At 46.1% G+C, this 21,522-nt stretch overlaps 1 protein-coding gene across 1 annotated transcript in view; it reads left to right on the top strand.

Moving 5' to 3' along the window:
• Snx29 (sorting nexin 29) overlaps window positions 1-21,522 on the top strand; it is a 470,841-nt gene that overhangs the window by 260,523 nt on the left and 188,796 nt on the right. The window contains exon 15 of the mRNA XM_036196324.1: window positions 3,013-3,119. Within this exon, the coding sequence (XP_036052217.1) occupies window positions 3,013-3,119 (107 nt within the window). The remainder of the gene's footprint in view (window positions 1-3,012; window positions 3,120-21,522) is intronic.

The following is a 21,522-nucleotide window of genomic DNA, read 5'->3' as shown; positions in this document are numbered from 1 at the left end:
AGTGTGTTGAGGGTGTCCTGCACTGTTTCCTAGTCTGCCGTGTGGCTTCCAGGAGGCCTTGGCAGTTTCTGGTTCCCTGTCCTGGAAATCCTCTGTCCTCTCCAGAGGTCTGTCCCCCTTTCCTGTTCTTCCTGGTCCCAAGGTGTTTTCTTTCCCTCCATTGTGGTGGGTGCCCTTTGCTCTTCAGTTTTGATAGTTGTGTCTGATAAATTGCTGAATTAGGCCTTTGAATTCCTATTTTCTGTTAGCTTCTCCTTTCTTTTTCCTTAGCAGTTCTGTGCTTCCATTTTGGGGTCTTTGCTTCTGGTTTTGGAAACGTTCCCATCCCTTCCCCTTATGGGCAGTGTTCCTCTCCTGCTCTCACGGCCTCCTTTGAAGAGAACTGGTTTGCTGTTTGTGGACATTGCTCTCTTCTTGTTTCATGTGTGAGTCTTTTCTTTGTCCCTGGGGATGTTGGTTATTTGGCTGGGAAGTTCCTGGAGTGAGGCTTTTTTCTCTACAAGTCACATATTTCTTTGTCCTAGGTGCTTGTTTCAAGGCAAGTCGATGTCTGGCTATCTCCTTGGAGTTGGGCAGGATACTGGAATGCTGGTAGAAGCTTTGTGAATATTTAGTTTTTGCTTTTTGGCTGGGCTCCCTGGCTGTACCATTCCCAGTAACAGCCTCACCTGAGTCTCCTCAGGTTTTCTTCTTGAGCTTTTTGGATTCCCAGGGGACCTATTCTGTCAACTTGCTTGGGAGATGTGTGACAGGTCTCTGTTGTTCAGGGAGCAAGTAGAGTCGAGGAATGGAGAGGAGAATGGGACATCTCACAAGGTAGGATTGACTTCACCTCCCTGTTTTCAGTAAGGCATCCTAACTTTTGACTCCGCCCAACTCTACAGTTAGCTTCTCCATAGAGAAGACCAGTGTTCTGACCGCAGCTCTCTCAGGACTTCTTGCTTGCCCTTGGCGGATTTCATCCCTGTTTGCCTGTCAGGCCAGTCTGTGTCTTGCTGGCAGTGTGCAGTCTTTCATGAGTCATTCTGTCCAAGTCAGTTACTTGTATCCAGGGCTGACATCTACTAACTGCTTTACTTGTCTGATTCTGAGCTTCTGTAAATTTTTGTTGTTTCATTTCCTCTATAACTTTCTATTTTCTTTAGAACAAAAACAATTCACATGTTAATGAGATTTTTAAAGGAAATGAATTTAACATGCTCCTTGAATCATCTTTTATTGGAATCTTTAAATTTTTTTCAAGAACCTCAAGTGTTAGGTGTTACTGGTCACTTCCTGCAGTCATTAAAATCAACTTAAAGTTTCAGAATGCAGGATGTTTCACTGTCACCAAAGGCCTTGTTACTCTCATAGGCCACCTATGGTTGGTGGCCACTTGGTTATTGGGCTGCCTGAAACTCAGCCATGGGTCACATGAAGATGTGTTGCTGTGCAGAAGAGATGTGTGGAAAATGTGGCTGTGTGGAGACAGAGAGATTTTTCAGAGAGAGGATTTTTTTTTTTTAAGATGAAGTAAAAGAGAAAGTTACCATCAGAAAGTGTGTTTCCTGATTTACCCCTCAGATAGAAAAGTCTGTCCCTGGCTGCATTTGTGGATTTTTTTTTTTTTTTTTTTTTTGCATACCTTGCTGGAGGCTGGCCCTCTGGTAGCCAGTAGGATATGTGAAGCTTGAAGGGCCCCAGGGCTTGCACTGCAGTTCTGGAGGCCACTCCCTGTCCCCTGGGGTTGCCTCAGGCCTTTCTTTTGACTTAGTGTAATTCCATCATGGTTAAAGGCATTCAGGGCTTGTACTTGTTAGTATCTGCTGGAAGCAGAGCCTGGTCCACATTGTTAAAGCGTGTCACTGGGCTTTTTCTTTGTCCAGTGCTGCCCCCCTAGTTTGGTCTTTTTCTCTTAGTGTCTTTGGAGCTCCTGGCTCATTCTCAGTTTTTAATTATTTGGTCTTCAGTATAAAATAGGCACTCATGGGTGACCATGCCTTGTGCATCATGACCTGGGGGCCAGTTTCCCATTGGATGGTCTTGCAGTGATTTGATGCACTGATCTCAGAGACTTTGCCAAGACTGTTTGATGTCCTTCTAAGGCAGTGATTCTCAACCTTCCACAGAGGTTATATATCAGATACCCTGAATATTAAATATTTATATGATGCTTTATAACAGTAGCAATTACAGTTATGAAGTAGCAACAAAATAATGTTAATGTTATGGTTGGGAGTTACGACAACATGAGGATTTTTGTTAAAGGGTCGCAACATTAGAAAGGTTGAGAACCACTGCTCTAAGGCGCCTTTGCATATGGTTCTGGTTTCTACTTCTCTATGAGTTGCTTTTCTATTGCTGTGCTAAAACACCCTGACTAGAGCACCTTAGACAGCATTTAATTGGGTTTATGGTTTCAGAGAGCTAAGAGTCCATAATGGCAGAGCAGAGCATGGATCTGCAGTCAGGAAGGCAGAGAGCACACTGGGAATGGCTTAAGCCTTTTGAGGCCTCAAAGCCCATCCCCAGTGACACGGGCCACACCTTTTAATCCTTCCCAAACGTCATAGCGACAGGGGACCAAGTGCTCATTCTCATTCAGATCACCACAACCTGGGACCTGACACCCAGTACTGTCCCATAGCGAACTGTAGGCGGCACCACCCCGAATAAGTTTGGCCAACACAAAAGATATATACATGAGCTTGTACACTGCTGAGGTGTTTCTACTTTCCCCTAAGGCTTTCAGGGCTGATGGGGCTACTCTTCAAACTCCTGTGCAGAACTCCAGTAACCCTTATACCCTCAGGAGACTGTTAACTGTCCCTTGCTTTATTGTACTGTGTAAGGGTGTAGTGATGAAGTAATTACTAGTTGTGATTTTTTTCCCTTATAAAGAGCTTCTCACTGGAGAAATTGGGCATCCACACACATAAGTTCATAAATAGTAAATAAACACATGCTTAAAACGAGAGAGTAATTCTTGATGCATGTTAAGACACTTATCTGAGTGTCTTTCTTTTCTTAAAGTTGTACCCAGTCTTTGGAACATTGATGGAGAAGTTACAGTCCCTGAACAGAAGCCTGGGGAAGTTGCTGAGGAGCTGGCAAGCTCCTATGAGAGGAAGCTCATTGAGGTAAGGCTGGCCCAGGTGGGTCCTATGTCCCCAATTCCTGAAGCTGTGGTTGTCCCTAATGCTGGCTACTCTGGTATGATTGAGCTGAGGGCCTGCCTGCTAATGCAACCAGCCAACACAAGATACAGAAAGATGAAACACAAAAAGAAACTCAGAGCACTGGATGGAGAAGGGAAAGTCAGTTCTCTGAAAAGCATTACTTAGCTAGAGACACTTGGCACCTGTGGCAAGAAAATAGGAGCGGAAGTGTGAGTATGTAACACTAAAAGTGAAAGACCTCAGGGCTGCAGAGAAGGTCCAGTCAGAGTGCTGTGTGAGCCTGAAGACCCAGGGCTGCATCCTGGAACTCATGTTTCAAAAACAAAAAACAAACAACAAACAAAAAACCTGGGTGTGGTGACTCACTCTTATAATCTGAGTAATGTAGAGGCAAGGACAAGAGGACTAGGCTAGCTTAATTGATAAGTTCCAGGCCAATGAGAGAACCTGTCTCAGGAGGTGTAAGTCATTTCTGAAAGTGTCATCCATTTTGTCCGCAGACTGCCACACACTTGGACACAAAATTAGCACATGTGTGTATACACACATAAGAAAAGACTCTAATCTCATATGTGCAAGATTCAGAGAGGAACAAATCCACATACAACCTCGTGCTGGTAAATGTTGTCAGATGTGGTACATACTTAGTGGAAGATGAGCTGACTGCCAGAAGGGACCTGAGACAATTGAAGAAAGAGTGCTCTTACCTGTGTCTTGGTTCAAGTGTGTGTCACCCTGATAGAAGCCTGACAAGGATAGCATATAGAGGAAAGCATGCCTGTGTGCCACTTAAGCACATATACAGATGCATTCTAGAGAGCTGTTACCGGTGGAACCCAGTCGCATCTTAATAGGACTGTGCTCACAGAAGTATGAACTTGGAGTCCTGGTGACTCAGGAGGTCCAGGCAGGAGGGACCAAATCCAAAGTCAGTCTGGACAACTTAGTGAAACCCTGTTTCACAGTTATAAAAGTTGGCTATAGCTCTGTGAGAGAGTGCATACATAGTATATGCCAGGCTCTAGGGCCAATCCTTGACTTCAAAGAAAAGTTAGCATCTAATGATGATTTAATATTAGAATATCCATCTTGTAAGTAACCTAGGTAATAATAACATCAAGAGTTGTTTGATTATTTTATGTTTATTTGTATGTGCATGTGTGTCTGTGTAAGTAACAATTATCAAGACTTGTTTAATTTTTTGTATTTATTTGTGTATGTAACATTTATCAAGAGTCAGTTAATTTTTATGTTTATTTGTATGTATGTTTGTGTATGTCTGTGTTTGTGTCAGTGTGTATAACATTAATCAAGAGTCTTTTAATTTTTTATGTTTATTTGTACATGTGTGTGCATGTGTGTACATGGGGAGGGTTAGGTATGCATGTTATGATATGGAAGTCAGGAGAGCAGCGTGGCTCAGCCACTGAGCCACACTTCTAGCTCCAGGCCACCATTTCTTTGTCCTTTTTAAATTTGATTCTTAAGTAAGTTAAGAGCAGTGATGGTATAAACAACTTGAGTTCTAACTCAGGTGAGTTTAGGGGAAGGCAAGCTGCAGTTTGACTGGACAGGCTGATAAGGAAGGATCAGAAACCAGGGCCAGGAGAGCACTGTCCGAACACTTTCTCAGTGGGTCATGAACAATGTTGTGTGGTTGCAGAGTCTGAATACTGGGGCCATAGAGCTGTAGTGGAGACAGTTTCCACCTGCAGGGGTGTGATAACCTGTGTGGGTGTTTTATTAGTCAGAGTTCTCTAGAGGAACAGACTTGATAGAATGAATCTATCATCTGTCTGTCTGTCTGTCTGTCTGTCTAAGTGGGACTTACTGGAGTGGCTTACAGGCTGTGGTCCAGCTAGTCCAACAAAACCTGTCTACCAATAGGAAGTCCAGTAATCCAGTAGTTGTTCAGTCCACAAGGCTAGATGTTTCAGCTGGTCTTTCGTAGACACTGGAATCCTGAAGAAGAAGGCTCTAAAGCCAGTGAAGGAATGGACTTGCCAGTGAGAGTGAGAGCAAGCAAGCAAAGAGCAAGAGGTTCCTTTTTCCATGTCTTTACATAGGCTGCCACCAGAGGTGTGGCCTAGATTAAAGGTGGATCTTCCACCTCAAATGATCTGGATTAAAGGTGGGTCTTTCATTTTAAATGATTTATTTAAGAAAAATCCCTTTGATGCACCTAGCCACTTAGGATTTGCTTAGTTCCAGTTGTAGTCAAGTTGAAAACCAAGAACAGCCATCACAGGTGTCCTTCAGTGGATACCAAGTCCCTGAAGGCAGAAGCAGTATCCTGCCTGTGTTAAGAACTTTTTATTGGCAAGTGATAAGCAAGCTTTGAGGAAACATATTTTTAAATTCTCCCAGGGCAGGGCTGTGCCAGTTTAGTCAATAAATGAAGAGTCCATAAGCCAGGGGGAAAAAGGCTTACCAGAGTGAAAGTGGGTGGGCAATGGGAAGACCTTGTGTTGGGGCTGGTTAGGCAATGTCTTCCTGGCACCCACTGATCACCGGTACACTAGTTGCTTTTTTGTTTCTGTAATAAAGTACCTGAAGAGAAGAGAATTTATTTTAGCTCAGGATTCAGCATGGTGGGGAAACATGGTAGAATAGCTGAGACTCCTCACATCTCTACCAACTGGAGAGCTTTTCTAACTGGCCTGGCAGGAGTCAAGTTACTTTTGGACAGTTCCTCAATTTTCTATCAGACTATTGAAACAATAGACTCTAAGAAATTGGAATTCCCCAGGAATCAAATGCTGGGAAAAAAAGAAAGCCTGGTGCCATCCATAGGAGGAACTTGTCTCCCAGCAAGAGGTTTACACAGGGCTGAGAACTCACCAGCCCACCTTGCTGGAGAGTCCAGATAGTGTTGGGCAGGGCCACTCCTTGACTGGGAACTGTTTAGCTATGAGCAACTCTCACATTCTCCTCAAACCTTAACCTCTCTTTAGGACCTTGATGAAGGACATGAGGAGAGGTCACTGGACATTTTTGTCAGCCATTCCAGTGTGGCTACATTAAATAAATCTCCCTTTTCTGGTTTTCACTATTAATTGGTTTTAATTGATATATCAAGGATGGGTGGTTGAACTTGGCTCCTTGTGGGTACAGGTTGTTGCTGTAAGCTGAAAGAATATGAAACAAAGATTCAGCTGTTTATGGTAAAGCTATACCTGGATGGATCAAGGAATCCTTCTGAAGGAAGCCAAATCTCAAGGAGTATTTTATGTTATTTGGCTTTTAATGTATCAGCAGTTTCCTGCTATCAATTTCTTGTGCACTCATAACTCCTGGGCCATAACAGCAAACAATAAGCTTCTCAGACATACTGCTGATCTGAACTAAGGTAATACTCTTACAGAGTCAACATCTATCTCCTAAGTGAAGGAGATAGGCAGATGTGTAGATGCATAGCTTTGTTTCTTGTGCAAATGATACTCAGACCCTCCTTCCCCTCACAGGCCAAATGGCATTCCAGAGCAAATGACTAAGAACAAAAGGGTTTTTTGCATACCAGATGAGGGAAGATTGAGTAGCATGGCTGAATGGCCAGAGAAGAAAGAACAAGGAAGTCAGAGTTTTTGCAGATGATAGATGGATTGGGTCAGGTCAGGAGAGTAGGAAAAGAAGGGATGAGCATGGATGTAGGAACTGAGGACAAAGATGAGATTGAAAGCAGAAGAACTTAGGGCTGTGAGAGGACAGGAGGAAAAGAGACAGAGAGGAGCTAAGTGAGAACTAAAGCTGTGTAGATAAAATTTTGTCTTAGAGAAATAAAGTGGATGGACAAAAGAACCAGATGTATTTAGATTATTTTCCTGCATGTTACCCCCACTGCCCTTAGTAGTGTCTCTTCTGGGCCCCTGGGAAGGAGATCATTAGGGCTGGACTCTAATAATTTTCAAGAGGCTGTGACCTCAGCTCTGGTAGCATTTTAACCAGAACCAAAATAGGGCTATAATGTACCTTCTCCAGCTACACCTTACAGGTTTTGTTTTGTTTTTTCTTTTTTTGGAGACAGGGTTTCTCTGTGTAGTTTTGGTGCCTTTCCTGGATCTCACTCTGTAAACTAGGCTGGCCTGAAACTCATAGAGATCAGCCTGGCTCTGCCTCCCAGTGCTGGGATTAAAAGCATACGACACTGCTACCCAGCTCCACCTTAGAGTTTTATAGCCTCCCACAGCATCACCACTAGCTGACTGACTACCCAAGTATTTAGCCCATGAATCTTGTGGGGGTGGGGAGGCTGTATAATATTCAAACTCTGATATCTGGTGGCACCCATGCTGCGTAGCTTCCTCCAGGTGCAAGGTTGGCATTGAGAAGACCAAGAAAGCATTATTAGCTCATCATGAGTTCTACTGTTGGGGGTTTACTATTCCCCACTTTGTGCAGAAGCAACAACAAAGATAAAGGCCCTGTGTAGGGAAGAAGGCAGGTTGGAGGAACAGGGTAGACAAGAGAAAGGTGACACTGTCTGGAGAGGCAGGTGGGTTTACGAAGGCTGAGTCACCACTCACTGTAACCATGTTACAGTCTCCCATCTCTCTATACCAACCTTAGCTATGTGTGCGGAGCTCAGGTCATGGAGGAAGTTGCTGTTGGATCTTATTGTCTTGTGTTCTTGGCAGCCATGAAAGTCAGCACTGGTGGTGCAGGGTTAAAGATTTCTCTTGCCAGACTCAGCTCTCTCCCCGCCACCCCCCTTTGTAGTTCCTTTACCTGGAACAAAAGTGTTTTGGGTTCTGGTTAGTGAACTGAGATTCAAGTTGGGTAGAAGTAAAAATGTCCTCTAGTGATCCGCCCTGTATGCAAGGGTGTGAATGTGTGTTTTGTTAATGTGCATCTGGAGGTAAAAGGACAACCCCAGATGTTCACTAGCAACTTTCTACTTTTTTTCTTTTTTTTTTTTGAGGCAAGGTCTCTCACTGGCCTATGAATCACAGATTTGGTGAAGCTAGCTGACTGGTGAGCCCCAGGAATTCTCCTTTCTCTGCCTCCTCAGCACTGAGATTGCACTACCACACTTCTTTTTATGTGTGTTCTGGGGATCAAGCTGAAGCCCTCATGTTGTGTGACGAGCAGTTTGCAGACTGAGCCATTTTGCCAGGCCCTCAAGTGGCATTTTCTATCCAGATGGCTTTTCCTTCTCTGATTAGGAAGGGGGAGACTCCTGTCCTTTCTTGTAGCTGTGGTGGCATCAGATTGCTATGACTCCAGCCTCTGCTAACCTTGTGTTCACATGAATGGAGCCTTTCAGAGGCTATTTGCCATGTTCTCTGTTACTGCACAGTGGCTGTGTTTACCCAGAGAGGGATAAATACTCATGAAGTGCAGTAGGGAGCCAGTGCAGTGGGAGCTGGGGACGTGGGCAGCTGTCCAACTTCCCTTCTTAGCAGGGCCAAGAGGGAGAAACCTTTCTTTCAATACTATGACTGCTCGGAGGATCCCAGAGTGAAGGGAACTCCTGAGTGTGCTCTCTTGGTGTCTGTCTTTTGAAGCACACAGTTTGTCCACATTTGCACATGCATACCACACATTTGTCCTTGGTGGCCAAGAATCCAGCACTGGGCTGCTTTGAGTCCCAGTTAGTACCACGAAGCCATCTGTGCCAAAGACTGAGTGTTTCAGGGCTGGGGTGTGGCTCCATGGGAGAGCACTCATCTAGCATGCATGAGGTCCTCGCTCCCCACAGCACTCAAAGCCAATCCAACCCCAACACTAACCTAAACTCAGTCCAGGTCGTTTCTGAAACCCAGTGATTTGTTCTTCAGAAACCAAATGTGATAATTAATAGTTTGTTAACAGGATCTAAAATCACCTAGGAGACATATCTCTGGGCATGTCCACAAGGAGCTATCTAGATTAGTTTAACTGTGGTAGGTGGGAAGACCCATGCTAAATATGGGCAGTATCCTTCCATGGCCAGGACTGAGTAAGGAGGAAGCAAACTGAACACCAGCGATCATCTCTCTGCTTTCTGCCAGACATGTGTAGTCTTATCTCGGGCTCCTGAATGGCTTCCCTGTTATGATGAGCTGTGTCTGGGAGCCCAAATGAAACCTTCTCTCCTTAAGTTGCCCTTTCCAGGTATTTCATCACAGGAAACTGATAGACGAAGAAGAAAGGGAGGGCTGTGGCAGCTGTAGGGTGATCTGCCAGGGGAGCACATGGGTAATGTGACTGCTGCCAACTCTCCAGTGTGTTCTGTAGTTCCATGCCCATGACTGTGGCCTCCCAAGAGTTGCTTGAGGAAGGCTCAGTGCTCTCTGGCTACTGATGACCACTTTTCAAAGTTAATTGATTTGCTAAATTTCTCGGCAAGGAAGAAGCAGAGCACCATGTCACAAACCCATTACCTCTTCCTGTGCCCTGGGAGCTGAGCTTGCTGATGGAAAAGAAAGGGTTCATGCGACAGATGAGAAGGGACAGTCACTGGTCTAGAGAGTGAAATAGGGAGGAGAGGGGTAGACATACTGCAGGACAAGCAGCAGCAGCTAACAGATCCGTGCAGCCCTAGTGTTGGAGATGTTATGTTAGATGTGAGGATCCCAAGGAGAAAAGACCAAATCCACAGCTGTCAAATTAAAGCAGGGGAACTCACAGGACTGGCCAGACTGCTGTCTCACCCTAAGTCAGGGTTTGAGAGAGCAGCCTCTGCCAGCCTCTTGAGGTCCTTTTTATAGGAGAGATAAGGTGTTTACAGGGGCAAGAAAGTCAGCTGTTACTCATTGCTAGAAAGATAGAATGAAAGGAACAAGGGTAAGGATATTCATCATGTTGTTGGGGTTGCAAGTTTAGTGTAGGTTGAAAAACATGTTTTACAGTTTATATCAAATCTAAGAAATAGGAATTTATTCTTAATTATGAAGAGAAACCTTAACTTGCAAGGACCTAACACAGGACAAACAGGAACTGATTCATAACTGTCTAACCGCAAACAGACCATTAACCTGCAAGGTGTATTTTTCCTGTTTTGGCCTCACAATGCCTGGAGGAGGGCATCACTCTAGAAGAAGGCAATGATATGTCTCACACATATTTCATGTCATTATATGCTTCTCTGGTGACCTGGAGTGGCTCAGGCTGGGAGCTCCTAAGGGTTAATGTGGGCAGAGCCTCTCTGGCATATATTTGTTACCCACCACAGCTTCAGCATACATTTGGTGTTCCATAAATGCAGCTTCCAATAGCATCTACTGAGTGGACTCAGGTATCTTGTGAAGTACTTGTAGGATATTGAGTGTGGGTCCTGGAACACAGATTAGAAATATGGATTCTGATGGCAAGTATTAGATGTCTTCAGGGGAGAATACTTGCCTGGTATGGTTGAAGCCCCAGATTCAATTCCCAACATGACAAATTAAAAAGTAAAAAAGAAAAAAAAGGATTCTAGGAGGAAAACTGAGCTCCAGAGAGGAGGTAGTCGCTGTTTGGGTGCTTAGGGTTGGAGGAAGCTACGCTTGTTCTGGGGAGGACTAAGGCTGCCCTAGAGCAGCAGCCTGTCCCACAGGTTGGGAGCACTTCTCAGCACCCAGCCTGTGCCCCTTCTCTCCATCCTGTCTTCTCCCCCATAGGCTTGCATGCTCCTGAGCCTCTCTAATAGAGCTGGTGATGGCAAAGATGGGGCTGAGGCCTAAATAATCCCTCAGTGGCTTTTACTTCTCTAGACTGAGTTCTGCATTTTCTTGACTGCAAAGTGGCTTAGCCATGGAGAGAGCAGACCATTCATTACCTCAAGACCAGCAAAGCTTTTACAGATAAAGAAGGTGGTACTTGTCCAGGGGGCCAGCCCTGTGATTCTGGGGAAGCTGCAGGGCAGAGGCGGAGTCATGGACTGTCTGGAGCAAGTCTTTGAAGGCAGCTCAGTAGAGGTTGGCACCTTACCATAGTTGTTTTACATAGCTCCTCCCTCCTCCTTTGGGACTCCTGTGATGATGCTCAGGTTTTCTTTGTAAACCCTCCCCTCTCTCTTGAAGATCTGAAATGTAGATTTGTTCTCACCAGCGGTTTTGAAGTTCAAAGATGTTGGATACATCCAAGACACATCTAAGACTCTTACTTTTCTCTCTTTCAAGTGTAATTCCTGTGGTTCCCCCTGATCTCCTGAGAGTTGCTCGGTCCATTCTGGCCTTGGCCTCCAGGAAATGTAAGATGTGGGCAGCATCCAGACTTCGCTCCTTCTTTCTGCCTTTGGCTTTACAGTCTGGTGGCTTAGAGGTCACTTGATGCCACATCAGAGGAATTCCAGTTTTCCATGTTCTGTTGGGCCTCTCTAAGCCTCAGGTTCAGGCTACTCTGGGGATCTAGCAGAGCCTGTTTCTTGTGTCTTTCCCTAGTGTTGTGGCTGCTGTCTTCAGTTTAGCAGCCAACAGCAGTGAGTGTTGGCTTCCCAGCACATCTCAGCCCTGGAGGACTCCTGAGCTGCATGCAGGACTGCTCTGGTAGCAGCTCCTCACCTGACCACTCTCCCACTTTCCCCATTGCTGATGATGAGTCCTTGTTCCTTAGATTTAGAGTCTTGTCTTATCTGGGTGTGGCTTGCACACTTGTGACCCCAGCACCTGGGAGGTGGAAGCAGGAGGAGCATGAGTGTGAGGCCAGCCTGGGTTGTCTAGGAGGTTGAAGAGACAGCACAGTTGGTCAAGTGTTTTTTATGATAGTATGGGGGCCTGAGTTCAAACCCAAGACCCAGATTAAAACAAGAAAATTATGCTTTTATAATCTCAGTGCTAGAGGATGACACGGGAAGATCCCCTGGCCAGCCACCCTAACTTAACCAGGCCAGTGAGAGACCTGGTCTCAAAAAGCAAGGTAGTTGGTTCCTGAGGAATGATGCCTAAGGTTGACCTCTGGCCTCCACATATGTGTGTACACATGCAGATGCACTCACAATGCAGACATAGGAGCATGTACTCAAGTACACATGTTCACACATACATACGCACACACACACGCGCACACGCGCGCGCACACACACACACACACACACACACACGTCACCACCACCACCACAAACAACCCAACCCATTCTTTCTGCCCCAACAGAATCTATTTCTCTCATCTGCCACCATTGCCCCAACTTGTAAGAGGTTTTCCTTATGCATAAGATCACTAGATGTCACATTCACATTTTGTGGCCTTTCTGCGCTGTCACCCATGCTTGGCTCCTTTCCTGTGCCTGCTGACTGGGTCTGCCTTGACTGGCAGCTTACACCCCAGCTTTTGGCACCTCTTGTGTGTCTTGAACTGTTGCATGCACAAACTTTTTCCTTTTTACATAATGTGAGAACCTGGTCTCACCCTCTCAGCATCACATAGCTTGAAAATAAACAATCTTCCCATCATGCTTTTCACTTGGAGCTTCAGGTTAATGCTGATCTTGGAGTTCTTTCTCCTGAGTCCTTGTACTGAATCTGGTATTTTACTTAGAAGGCCATGCCTCTCTTGTATGAAAATGGCTGCTGGCTACTTGGAAAGCGTCAGAACCTGTCAGTGCCAATTTGTGAAACAAATGTTGGCAATATGTGCCTGAGGTCCCAGTTGTTTTGGGAATTTTTGCAGTTTCCTAAAGTGATATTCATGCCCATTTTTTCTGCAGTGGGTAGTCATGGAGGTGTGTGTTCCTGGCTCCAGTTGAATACCTAAGCTGGCTTTACCATTAACGGTAACTCTGCCATTATGATTGGAAGAATTGTCATTAACACATCATTTATTTCACTCATGAGCAAAAATTCAGGGACTAACAACACTCATACAGTAAACAATAAGGACCCTGCAATTTAGAACATCAGTCAACAGTTGGTGGATTTAACTGGCCACACCCACACAGGACGGACTATCAGCCCACCTACCTTGGCCCTTGGAAACTTAGTGGTTGGGACACAAGGCCATGTGACCACAGCCTGTAGGTTTTCCCCAGTGTGAACTCTCCAGGCCCCCACTGAGGTCTTGTATAACTGTAGTTTCCCAGGGAAGGTCCTTGAAGACGGAGAAAGCAGCTGTGTTCCATAGGGAGCTCCCTGCTCTCTGTGTGTCTGTGTGCGCACACATGTGTAGGTACACGGTGTGCGCACACATGTGTAGGTACACGTGTATAGGCCTGAGGGCAACATCAGTTGTCTTTCTCTACATCTCACTGTTTTATTTTGAGACAAGCTCTCTCTCTCTCAGCCTTGAGCTCAGTGAATGAACAAGACTGGCTGGCCAGCAAGCTCCACCTCCCTAGCACTGAGATCACAACTGCATACCACCACACTTGGCTTCTTACTTGGCTGCTAGGGATAGAATAGAACCCAGGTCCTCATGCTGGCATGGCAAATATTTATTGACTAAGCCATCTCCCTAGTCCCTTATCAGTCTCGTTAACATTTTTTTTTTAAGTTTCGTAAGCATGTGGAATATATTTGAAACAAAAGGATCTTGCTTCAAAGGAAATAAGAGAAAAAAAATCTAATTTCATAGTTAACAGCAATTCCTTAATCTTGTCAAATAAATGAGTGTTCACCTTTCCAGTTCAAAGCAACATTTGAATAAGACTCGAATAAGGTCCACACATGCGATCTCTTCCATTTAGTTTAGTCCGAATGCCTCTTTATCAGTCTTTTCCCTGCTTCTACCTATCCTCATTCACTCTGACCCATTAGTTGAGCCTAGGTGGTTGATTCTGGAGAATTAGTTCCAAAACTCATTGTGACTAGGGCAGCCCAAATTAACATTAAGGACTTAAAAGAGGCTGAAACTTGTCCAGAAGTGTTTTCTGAGGATCGTGTGTGTGTGTGTGTGTGTGTGTGTGTGTGTGTGTGTGTGTGTGAGATTCAGGTGACAGTTATTGAACAAAGGCAGCTGTAAATGCTGCTATATTAGTGCTTTGCACCAGTGGAGGCTCATTCTGTTTCTAGGCCCTGTGTTGATGTAGTGTGTGGATTGTCTAATGCTCACTGCATCATTACAGACAGACTGCTGCCAGGAATGGATGAATCACCCTGTTCCTAGGGTTCACTTCTGTGCCTGCTCTAGAGCATGGGATTTGCTGAACCCTTTTCTGCATCAGCTGGGTGCCTGGGTTCTGGCTTCACAGAGTGGTATTGCTCAGCAGAGCGTGATGTGGCACCCTGCTGTTTGCACAGTGCATCCCAGCTCCTGTACTGAATGGCTTTGCCTGTGTGGAGGCCTCATATCTGGGGCTGTCTCTGACATGGGAGTCTGGAGCATTTGAGAATGAACAGATGAACTTCCATCGAGACATACTTGGAAGATGAGCCAATATTCCTTTTTGGGCAACAGATAAAAATACTTGTAATTATAGTGGCTGGTTTCAGCTCCTCAGCTCTCCACTATTTTGGGCCCTGTTTGCTCTCTCCCTTTAGGCAGGAAGTGGCTTCCTGAAGCTCCTTCTGGGCCTGTAGCAGGAATTGTCTGATCTTGATGGAAGAGGCTTAGAAGCTACAGTCCTGTCCTGTTGGCTATGCCTGGTGGGGAAGTCAGGGCTGCTGTGAATACTGGATGGGCCGGCCTTCTCATGCCTGAAAAGCCTGCAGCTTGACTGTGGAGTTGTACAAACTTCAGAGAGGGCAGGCAGCTGATGGGGCCTGTGGGGTCCCAGATTTGCCTGCCTTGTGATGAAAGTCTCTTCTGGCTAAGGGCTTTTTGGGGTGTGTGAGGCCACTGGTTTGTATATTAATAAACCCTTGGTGGTGTGGGGAGGGACACACTTCAAGCTTGTTTCATTTTCTTAGGTGCATACCTTTGACCTCTAACTTGACCTCTGTTCCTTTTCCCATGTTCCTTCTCCTAATCTTTCCTCATCTTTCCTCGCTCACTTCTTTTTCACCTTCCTTCAGATCTAATCTGAAGACGGGTGTTGTGACGAGGGCATGTAATCCTAGCACCTGGGAGGCGAGGGTAGGGATTATAAGGTTGAGGCTAGTCTGGGCTAGTGAACATTTTTTTTTTTTAAATCAAAGTCTCCCTGGAAAACTATGGCTGCTCGTCTAACTCCTCTGCAAACTGCAAACTCAGTTCCCGGTACCTGTAGCGTCCTTTGCGTTCTGTGTTGATCCTGATGGGGCGTTGCCTCTTTACCTGCCCCAACTCTATTCTCATTTTGTTCTTTCTTTCCCCAAGGCCTCTCTGCTATAAGCCCAACAAATGGCTGTGGAGTCATCCCATTCACTGTCATACTGTTAGTGCCAGGCATCCAGCAGGACCCCTGGCATTTGACTGCTAACTATCATTTAAACAGCAATTTTGGTGAAGACCACAGGAAAGCTGGTTCAAACTGGCTATGGCAGACACAGTACATTCATTTATTATGTCCTATCTCATTTTTCTCTTTCTGGACAGATGGAGAGGTACATTTCCTAATGTTCTTGGTACCTAAGTTGGGACCATGTGACTTGTTCAGGCCACTGGAATCTAAGTAGAACTGATGAGGGTCATCCAGGCTGGAGGATGGAAGAGTTGGGGAGTGTCTTGGTTCTTGTTTTTCTTGAAGGGTACCTCCTATGAAGTCTGTGTCTGTCGCTTAGCAACAAGATGATGCTAGTGTGGGTTCCCAAGTTGCTGCTTAGAAAGGAGCTTTGCTGGTTTGCTGCCGACCCACTATAATCTTTGTAAAAGCAGGAGTGGAATTTTATCTGTTCAGCCTGGGAGATATCGGGGTACTTGCTGTTGCTGAAGAACATAGCCTGTCCTGTCTTCAGCCCAGGACAAAGCATGGTTTTAGGTGTAGCTAGCTGACTCTCGGGATGGGAGCTGTATCATCAGACTGCTGCGTCTCTGTCATCCTTGTCTCTATCATGTCTGGGTTGAATTAACTCTGGGTAGCTTCCCCCTCTGTTCACAGATGCTTGTGATCCTCCTGAGCAAATGTTTTCTTCCAGGTTCACATTCAGAAAAGGCAAAACTCTGTTGGCTTTTAATTTCTGGCAAAAGCTTTGAGTTTACACTAGCCGTCAGCTGTAGCTCCTCTCTCCTGCTCTTCATCTACGGTAAGACAGACTAGGAATTGGGATGGGACGCTTGGGGAAGTGGATGCTGCGGAGACAGTCAGTTCAGGCTTATGCTAGCTCTTAGTGAACGAATGATTGAACAAATGTGTGTACGGCAGAAGCATAAACCTCCCCGGACTTCAGCAGGGTGTGCTGCATCCAAGAGTCGGCTGTAGCATCACATAACCAATGAATGCAGAGGAGTGGGCACTGGCAGTGTCTGAGACTTCGCCACAAAGGGGAATGGTTTGCACGTCCTGTCAGCCAGGGTGGAGTAGGGCAATCCAGGTTGCAGGAAGAGCATTGCAAGTATGACAGGCTGAGGCTATGTTTAGGCAGCTGGCTGACAGACTCAGGAGTGAGACAGGTACAACACCTTCAGTTCCTCGTTAGTTGCAAGGTTTATTGTTTTTTAATGTTATTTTTTTAGTCAGTATACAAAATAGTTGTTTTATCACAACATTTTCATTGGTGTGTGTCATTTTCCTTGCACATATCCACTCCTCCAATACCCCTCCTCTGTTCATCTTTCAGGAGTCTTTAGGTTTTAGATATGCTAACTAATGTTTCTTTTTTCAGTGCATGTGTGTATTTGCATGTGAGGCCAGAGGACAATTTCATGTGCATCTGCCTCTATTGAGACAGGGTCTCTCATTGGCCTGGAGGTTGCCAGTTAGTTTAGATGGGCAGCCAGTGAGCCCTGGACACCCCTTGCCCATTCCCACCTCTCCAGCCTGGGTTTACAAGCATGTGCTCCTGGCTTGGAAGTTTTATGCAGGCACTGGGGGTCACACTTGGGTCCCCCTGCTTGCAAAGCAAGCACTTTACTGACTGAGCTCTCTGCTTAGCCCTGGTTATTTCTTTTTCCTGAAAATGGCCGGATGGGAAGCTTCCCCATCTCTTCTTCCCTGTCTGTTTCAGTCCTTTCGAACACAGGAAGATGTGGACCGTGCCTCCCTCCCACTTCCCGGCTGTTCTCTGCCACTTGGCAGGCATTCCCTTCTAGCCCAGCCAGCTGTTCACTTCTGACCCGTTTGGGAGATTTCATTTGTCAGGCAAGCTGGTGGTACGAAAGGTGTCCTGAGGGGTGGGGTGGAGATTCTGGCCTCAATAGTTGGCAGGGTTTGGCTTGGGAAATGTCTGGGAAGTGTTGCCTCAGGTGCCTGTCACTTCAGAAGTGGCCCTTGATATGTGATCCCAGACTTGGGCTCGGCATCTGGTCATGAATGCTTTTGTTTTATCTGAACCTTCTGTCATCTGCTTGTTTCTTTTACCATGGGATTGACACAAAGCATGGCGGCGGCTTTGGTGTTAGATTTATAAAGATCAGAGGTTTGATTGACCATCCCAGGTGTGTGTGTGACATATGGGAGACATCAGGAGTATTCACCAGAGATCCAGTCACCTCAAAATAAATGAATTAATGACCCACCTACCCCCCCCCCCGTTTAATTTTGTGTGTGTGTGTGTTTGTGTGTGTGTGTGTGTGTGTGTGTGTGTGTGTGTGTGTGTGTGTGTGTGTGTGTGAGAGAGAGAGACAGGTTTCACTATGTAACTCTGGCTATTCTGTAACTCACTATGTAAACCAGGCTGGCCTTGAACTTACAGAGGTCCACTTAACTCTGCTTCCCAAGTGCCGATATTAAAGTCCTGTGCCACTGGAATAGGCCCTTGAGAACCCTACTAAGTACCTACTGTGTCAGTTGTCACACTGGGCCTGCCATTTGATCTTTAGACTCACCAGTGGGCAGGGGTGGAAACTGAGGTTTGGAATAATTGACCAGAAGCTTCCAGGGGTACAACCATGGACCAGTGACCCAGTTCTGAGGTCCTCCACTTCCTAGTTCATCCATCCATTTGGCTTTGTAAGGCTGTCACCATGAGGTGTGATGCTGTCCTTGGAAGTCCAGCTTCCTGAAATGTGCTGTGTTGTCTTCCACTAGAAGACGTTACTAAGTGCACAAGGACTCAGTTGGACTGGGAGTGACTCGGTTTGTTACAGAGCAAATTCAGCAAATGAATTTGTAGCTCAGGTAATGACTTGCTTTGACCTAGCAGCTTTGTAGAAAGACCAAATTGACCATTTTTATTTAGTCCACTTTGGAGGTATGCTAGAGTGGGCTCCTTTAGGAAGCTGCACACATCCTTCTGGGTGATTCTGAGGCCTTTGTTGGACTGGATGGCTGCATTTACCCCATGTTTGTTTCCAGGTGTGTTTTGGGGTACTTCATGATCTAGTTTGTTCTGTACACTCTCTGCACAGGTTACAGAGGGAACCAAGACACTGTAGGCTCGAGAGTGTTTAAAGCCACATAGATACTCAATGATAGAAGGCAGAGTCAGATTCCAGTCTTGAAGCTCATAACCATTCTCCATTGGAAACATCCTGTGTTCACATTGCAAATGATTGTGGTCTATTCCTACATTGGTCGTGGTGGGAGGATCCGACATGGGGCTCTGGCTGTGTGTCCAGGCCCTGCCACTTCAGCTCTTTGAGTTTTAAGCATCTTTCATTATAGCTTGAGGATAATCCTTTCTCTCCCTTCTTTTCTCCCTTCTCTCCCTCCTCACTTTCCATCTTTGACAAGGTCTCTTGTAGCCCAGGCTGTCCTCAAACTCTCTGTATAGCTAAGGATGACTTTGAACCTCTGGTCCTCTCATGTGCCACCATGGGGATTTAAACCCAGAACTCTACATAGCAAGCCCTCTAGCAGCTGATCATATCCCCAGCTCCAGGGATTACTATTTCTAATGCCTCATCTATAGGTGAGCAGTCATGTGCACCACTCCCCTCTTCTTCTTGGGAGGGGTACATGCTGTAGTGGGGTCCCCTTTTGTCTCATTACTTTATGGTACAGATTTAGTGTCATTCCTGAGTCCTATCATTTACAGAACAACCCAGTCTCTGGTAGACTTGGTGGGTGGGCACCCATGGTTTCTGAGGACCCCCTCCCTCAGGCTGGCGAGCTCCACTGTCACTCATGCTCTCTACCCTCTGCCCTGTATGGGAATCTGGGTGGCTCTAGGCTGTGCCAGCAGGAAGCACCATCCTTTTCTTCCCTGCGGCTGCCTGGTCCCTGCTCCGGGATGAGGCATAGTTCTAGGCTCTTTCAATCACAGTTCAGACCTGCCTGTACCCCAACTGGCTCCTTGCTTTTCTTGTGGTTTGTAGTCACATGGCTGAGGACAGCTCACTCCACTAGGAGCATGCTCTGGACTTCTCTGAACCATAGGAGAAGGTGCTTTTGTTCCTACCTCTTCCGCCCATGATTGATTGATGAGAATTCTGAGCAGTGGGGACACTGGCTTTGTGTGCACTGTCAGAGCTTGGCCAGGAACCTGAGCTTTTCAGATTTGTTCCAAGTCTTAGCTGAAGAGGCTTCCAGAATTCCTGAATGTTTTCTCCTTTCTGCTAACCCAAGAACTTCATCTTTCCAGGTCACATGAGATGGTTTTATTTTCATTTTTTTAGGAAATAATCACCTCTCACAGCATCCTCTATGGCTGATTCCCCCACCATCTTCTGCCATTTCTGGAGCTTCCATTATGGAGGCAGTAGCTGAGCAAACTGTCTCCTGGAGTACCTGATGGGGTAGGTGTGCAGGCTCTGCTTCCTGAGCAGAAAAGCTCAGCCTCACCAGGGCTGGCTAGCATCCACTTCCCTTCAGTGACCAGTGCCTTGCTTCTCTTTTTCTTTTTCTTTTTTCTTTTCTTTTTTTGATATTGCTAACTTTATTTCTAATTTTTATATTTTTTTTAACTTATCATTTAAGGCAGATATATGTACCATAGTTTTCTTTTTTTAAACATAAATTTATTTATTTTACATCCCAGCCACAGTTTCCCCTCCCTCCTCTCCTCCCAGTCCCTCCCCCATCCTCATCCCTCCCCCAAACCCTCCTCTGTTCCTCTCAATCCACTCCCCCTGAGTTTCTGTTTAGGAAAGGGCAGGTCTCACGTAGCATCAACAAAACATGGCTTATCAAGTTGCAGGAAGAGTAAACACCTCCCCGTGTATTAAGGCTGGACAAGGCGACCCAGCATGAGGACTGTCCCAGGAGCCAGTGAAAGAGTCGGAGACAGCCCCACTCCCACGGTTCGGAGTCCCTCAAGAGGAGCAAGCTACACAACTGTCACATACATGCAGAATGCCTAGGTCAGTGACAGGTGCTTTTCCAAAAATAGCCTCTTATGGAGGCTTCAACATGCCCACCCTCACTGCACACTGGCAGCTCTGCCCTGCTGTTGGCAGAGTCCCTGTTTCTTTAGTGAAGAGATTGAACTGAGTTCTGCTGACTTCTTCTCACCCTCTGCCAACCTCTGCTTAGCCTCCACCAGGTGGTTAAAAACTTCATTTTCTTCTCTCTCTCTCTCTCTCTGTGTGTGTGTGTGTGTGTGTGTGTGTGTGTGTGTGTGTGGGTGGGTGTCTGTCTGTCGGTGTGTCTGTCTGTGTGTCTGTCTAACCCCTGCCCTCTCAGTTCCATCAGGAGAGCCTGGGCAGCCCCTCTTCTCTCTCTCATTCCCTCCAGGCCTCAGTTTATTGGTGCCTGTTGGGAAGTCTCTCCCTGATTGTCCAGCTCGGCTAGATACTTGATTCTATCTGGTTGACCCACCACTTCGCTGTACTTCTGTTTTCTGGATGGATATCACCATCTCCAGTCACCTGCTGCTCTATGTCCTTATTGCTTGTCATCTACCTGACGGCGGGACGGCTGCGAACCCTTAGCCAATGGAGTCCTGAGCTCGGAGAATGGCCAGTCACTGTGAGCAGCATGAATCCAACGTTCTTGTGCTTCCCTGGGAGTAGAGTCACATGTAGTAACTTCAAGAGCCTTGACCCACTGACAGGAAGATTTCCATCTTTCCCAGAGTCGACACTTCATGAGTTTGCTTGTTAGTCAGTGCTGTTGTTTCTTCTTTGTCCGATGTGGCTGATGCTCTTCATCCTCCTCCGGAGCCAAGTTAGAGACAAAAAGGCAGTTTTCTTAGAACATGATGGTTCTAAGCACATGTTGTAGGACAGTGCCTAGTGTTCTGGGAACCTCTCTGTGTTGCCCAGTGATCTGAGATAGGGACGGATGGGAGAGTAGATGACAGGACAGTGGGTGTAGAGAAGCATTTCCTGTGAAAGCCCAGGCAGTGGGCACTGTAGTCTTTAGAGGAGCGGGAACCACAGACCCCGGGACTGGGAGTCCTCCTACAGCTAACTCCTCCACCTGGGAAGCGACTTCTGAGCTAACAGGCATACTGCGGTGTTGGTTCTTCTGTTGGTTTGTTTACAGTCTAGCTGCACTGGTTACTTTTCATTGTCAACTTGCCACAATCAGGAGTTACCAGGTAGGAAGAGAGTAATAATGAGCAATTACCTA

This window comes from Onychomys torridus, chromosome 8 (genome assembly GCF_903995425.1).
Source record: "Onychomys torridus chromosome 8, mOncTor1.1, whole genome shotgun sequence".
NCBI classification, from domain to species: Eukaryota; Metazoa; Chordata; class Mammalia; order Rodentia; family Cricetidae; genus Onychomys; species Onychomys torridus.
The sequence above is the reverse complement of the archived record's forward strand: the minus strand, read 5'-3'. Positions and strand labels throughout refer to the sequence as shown.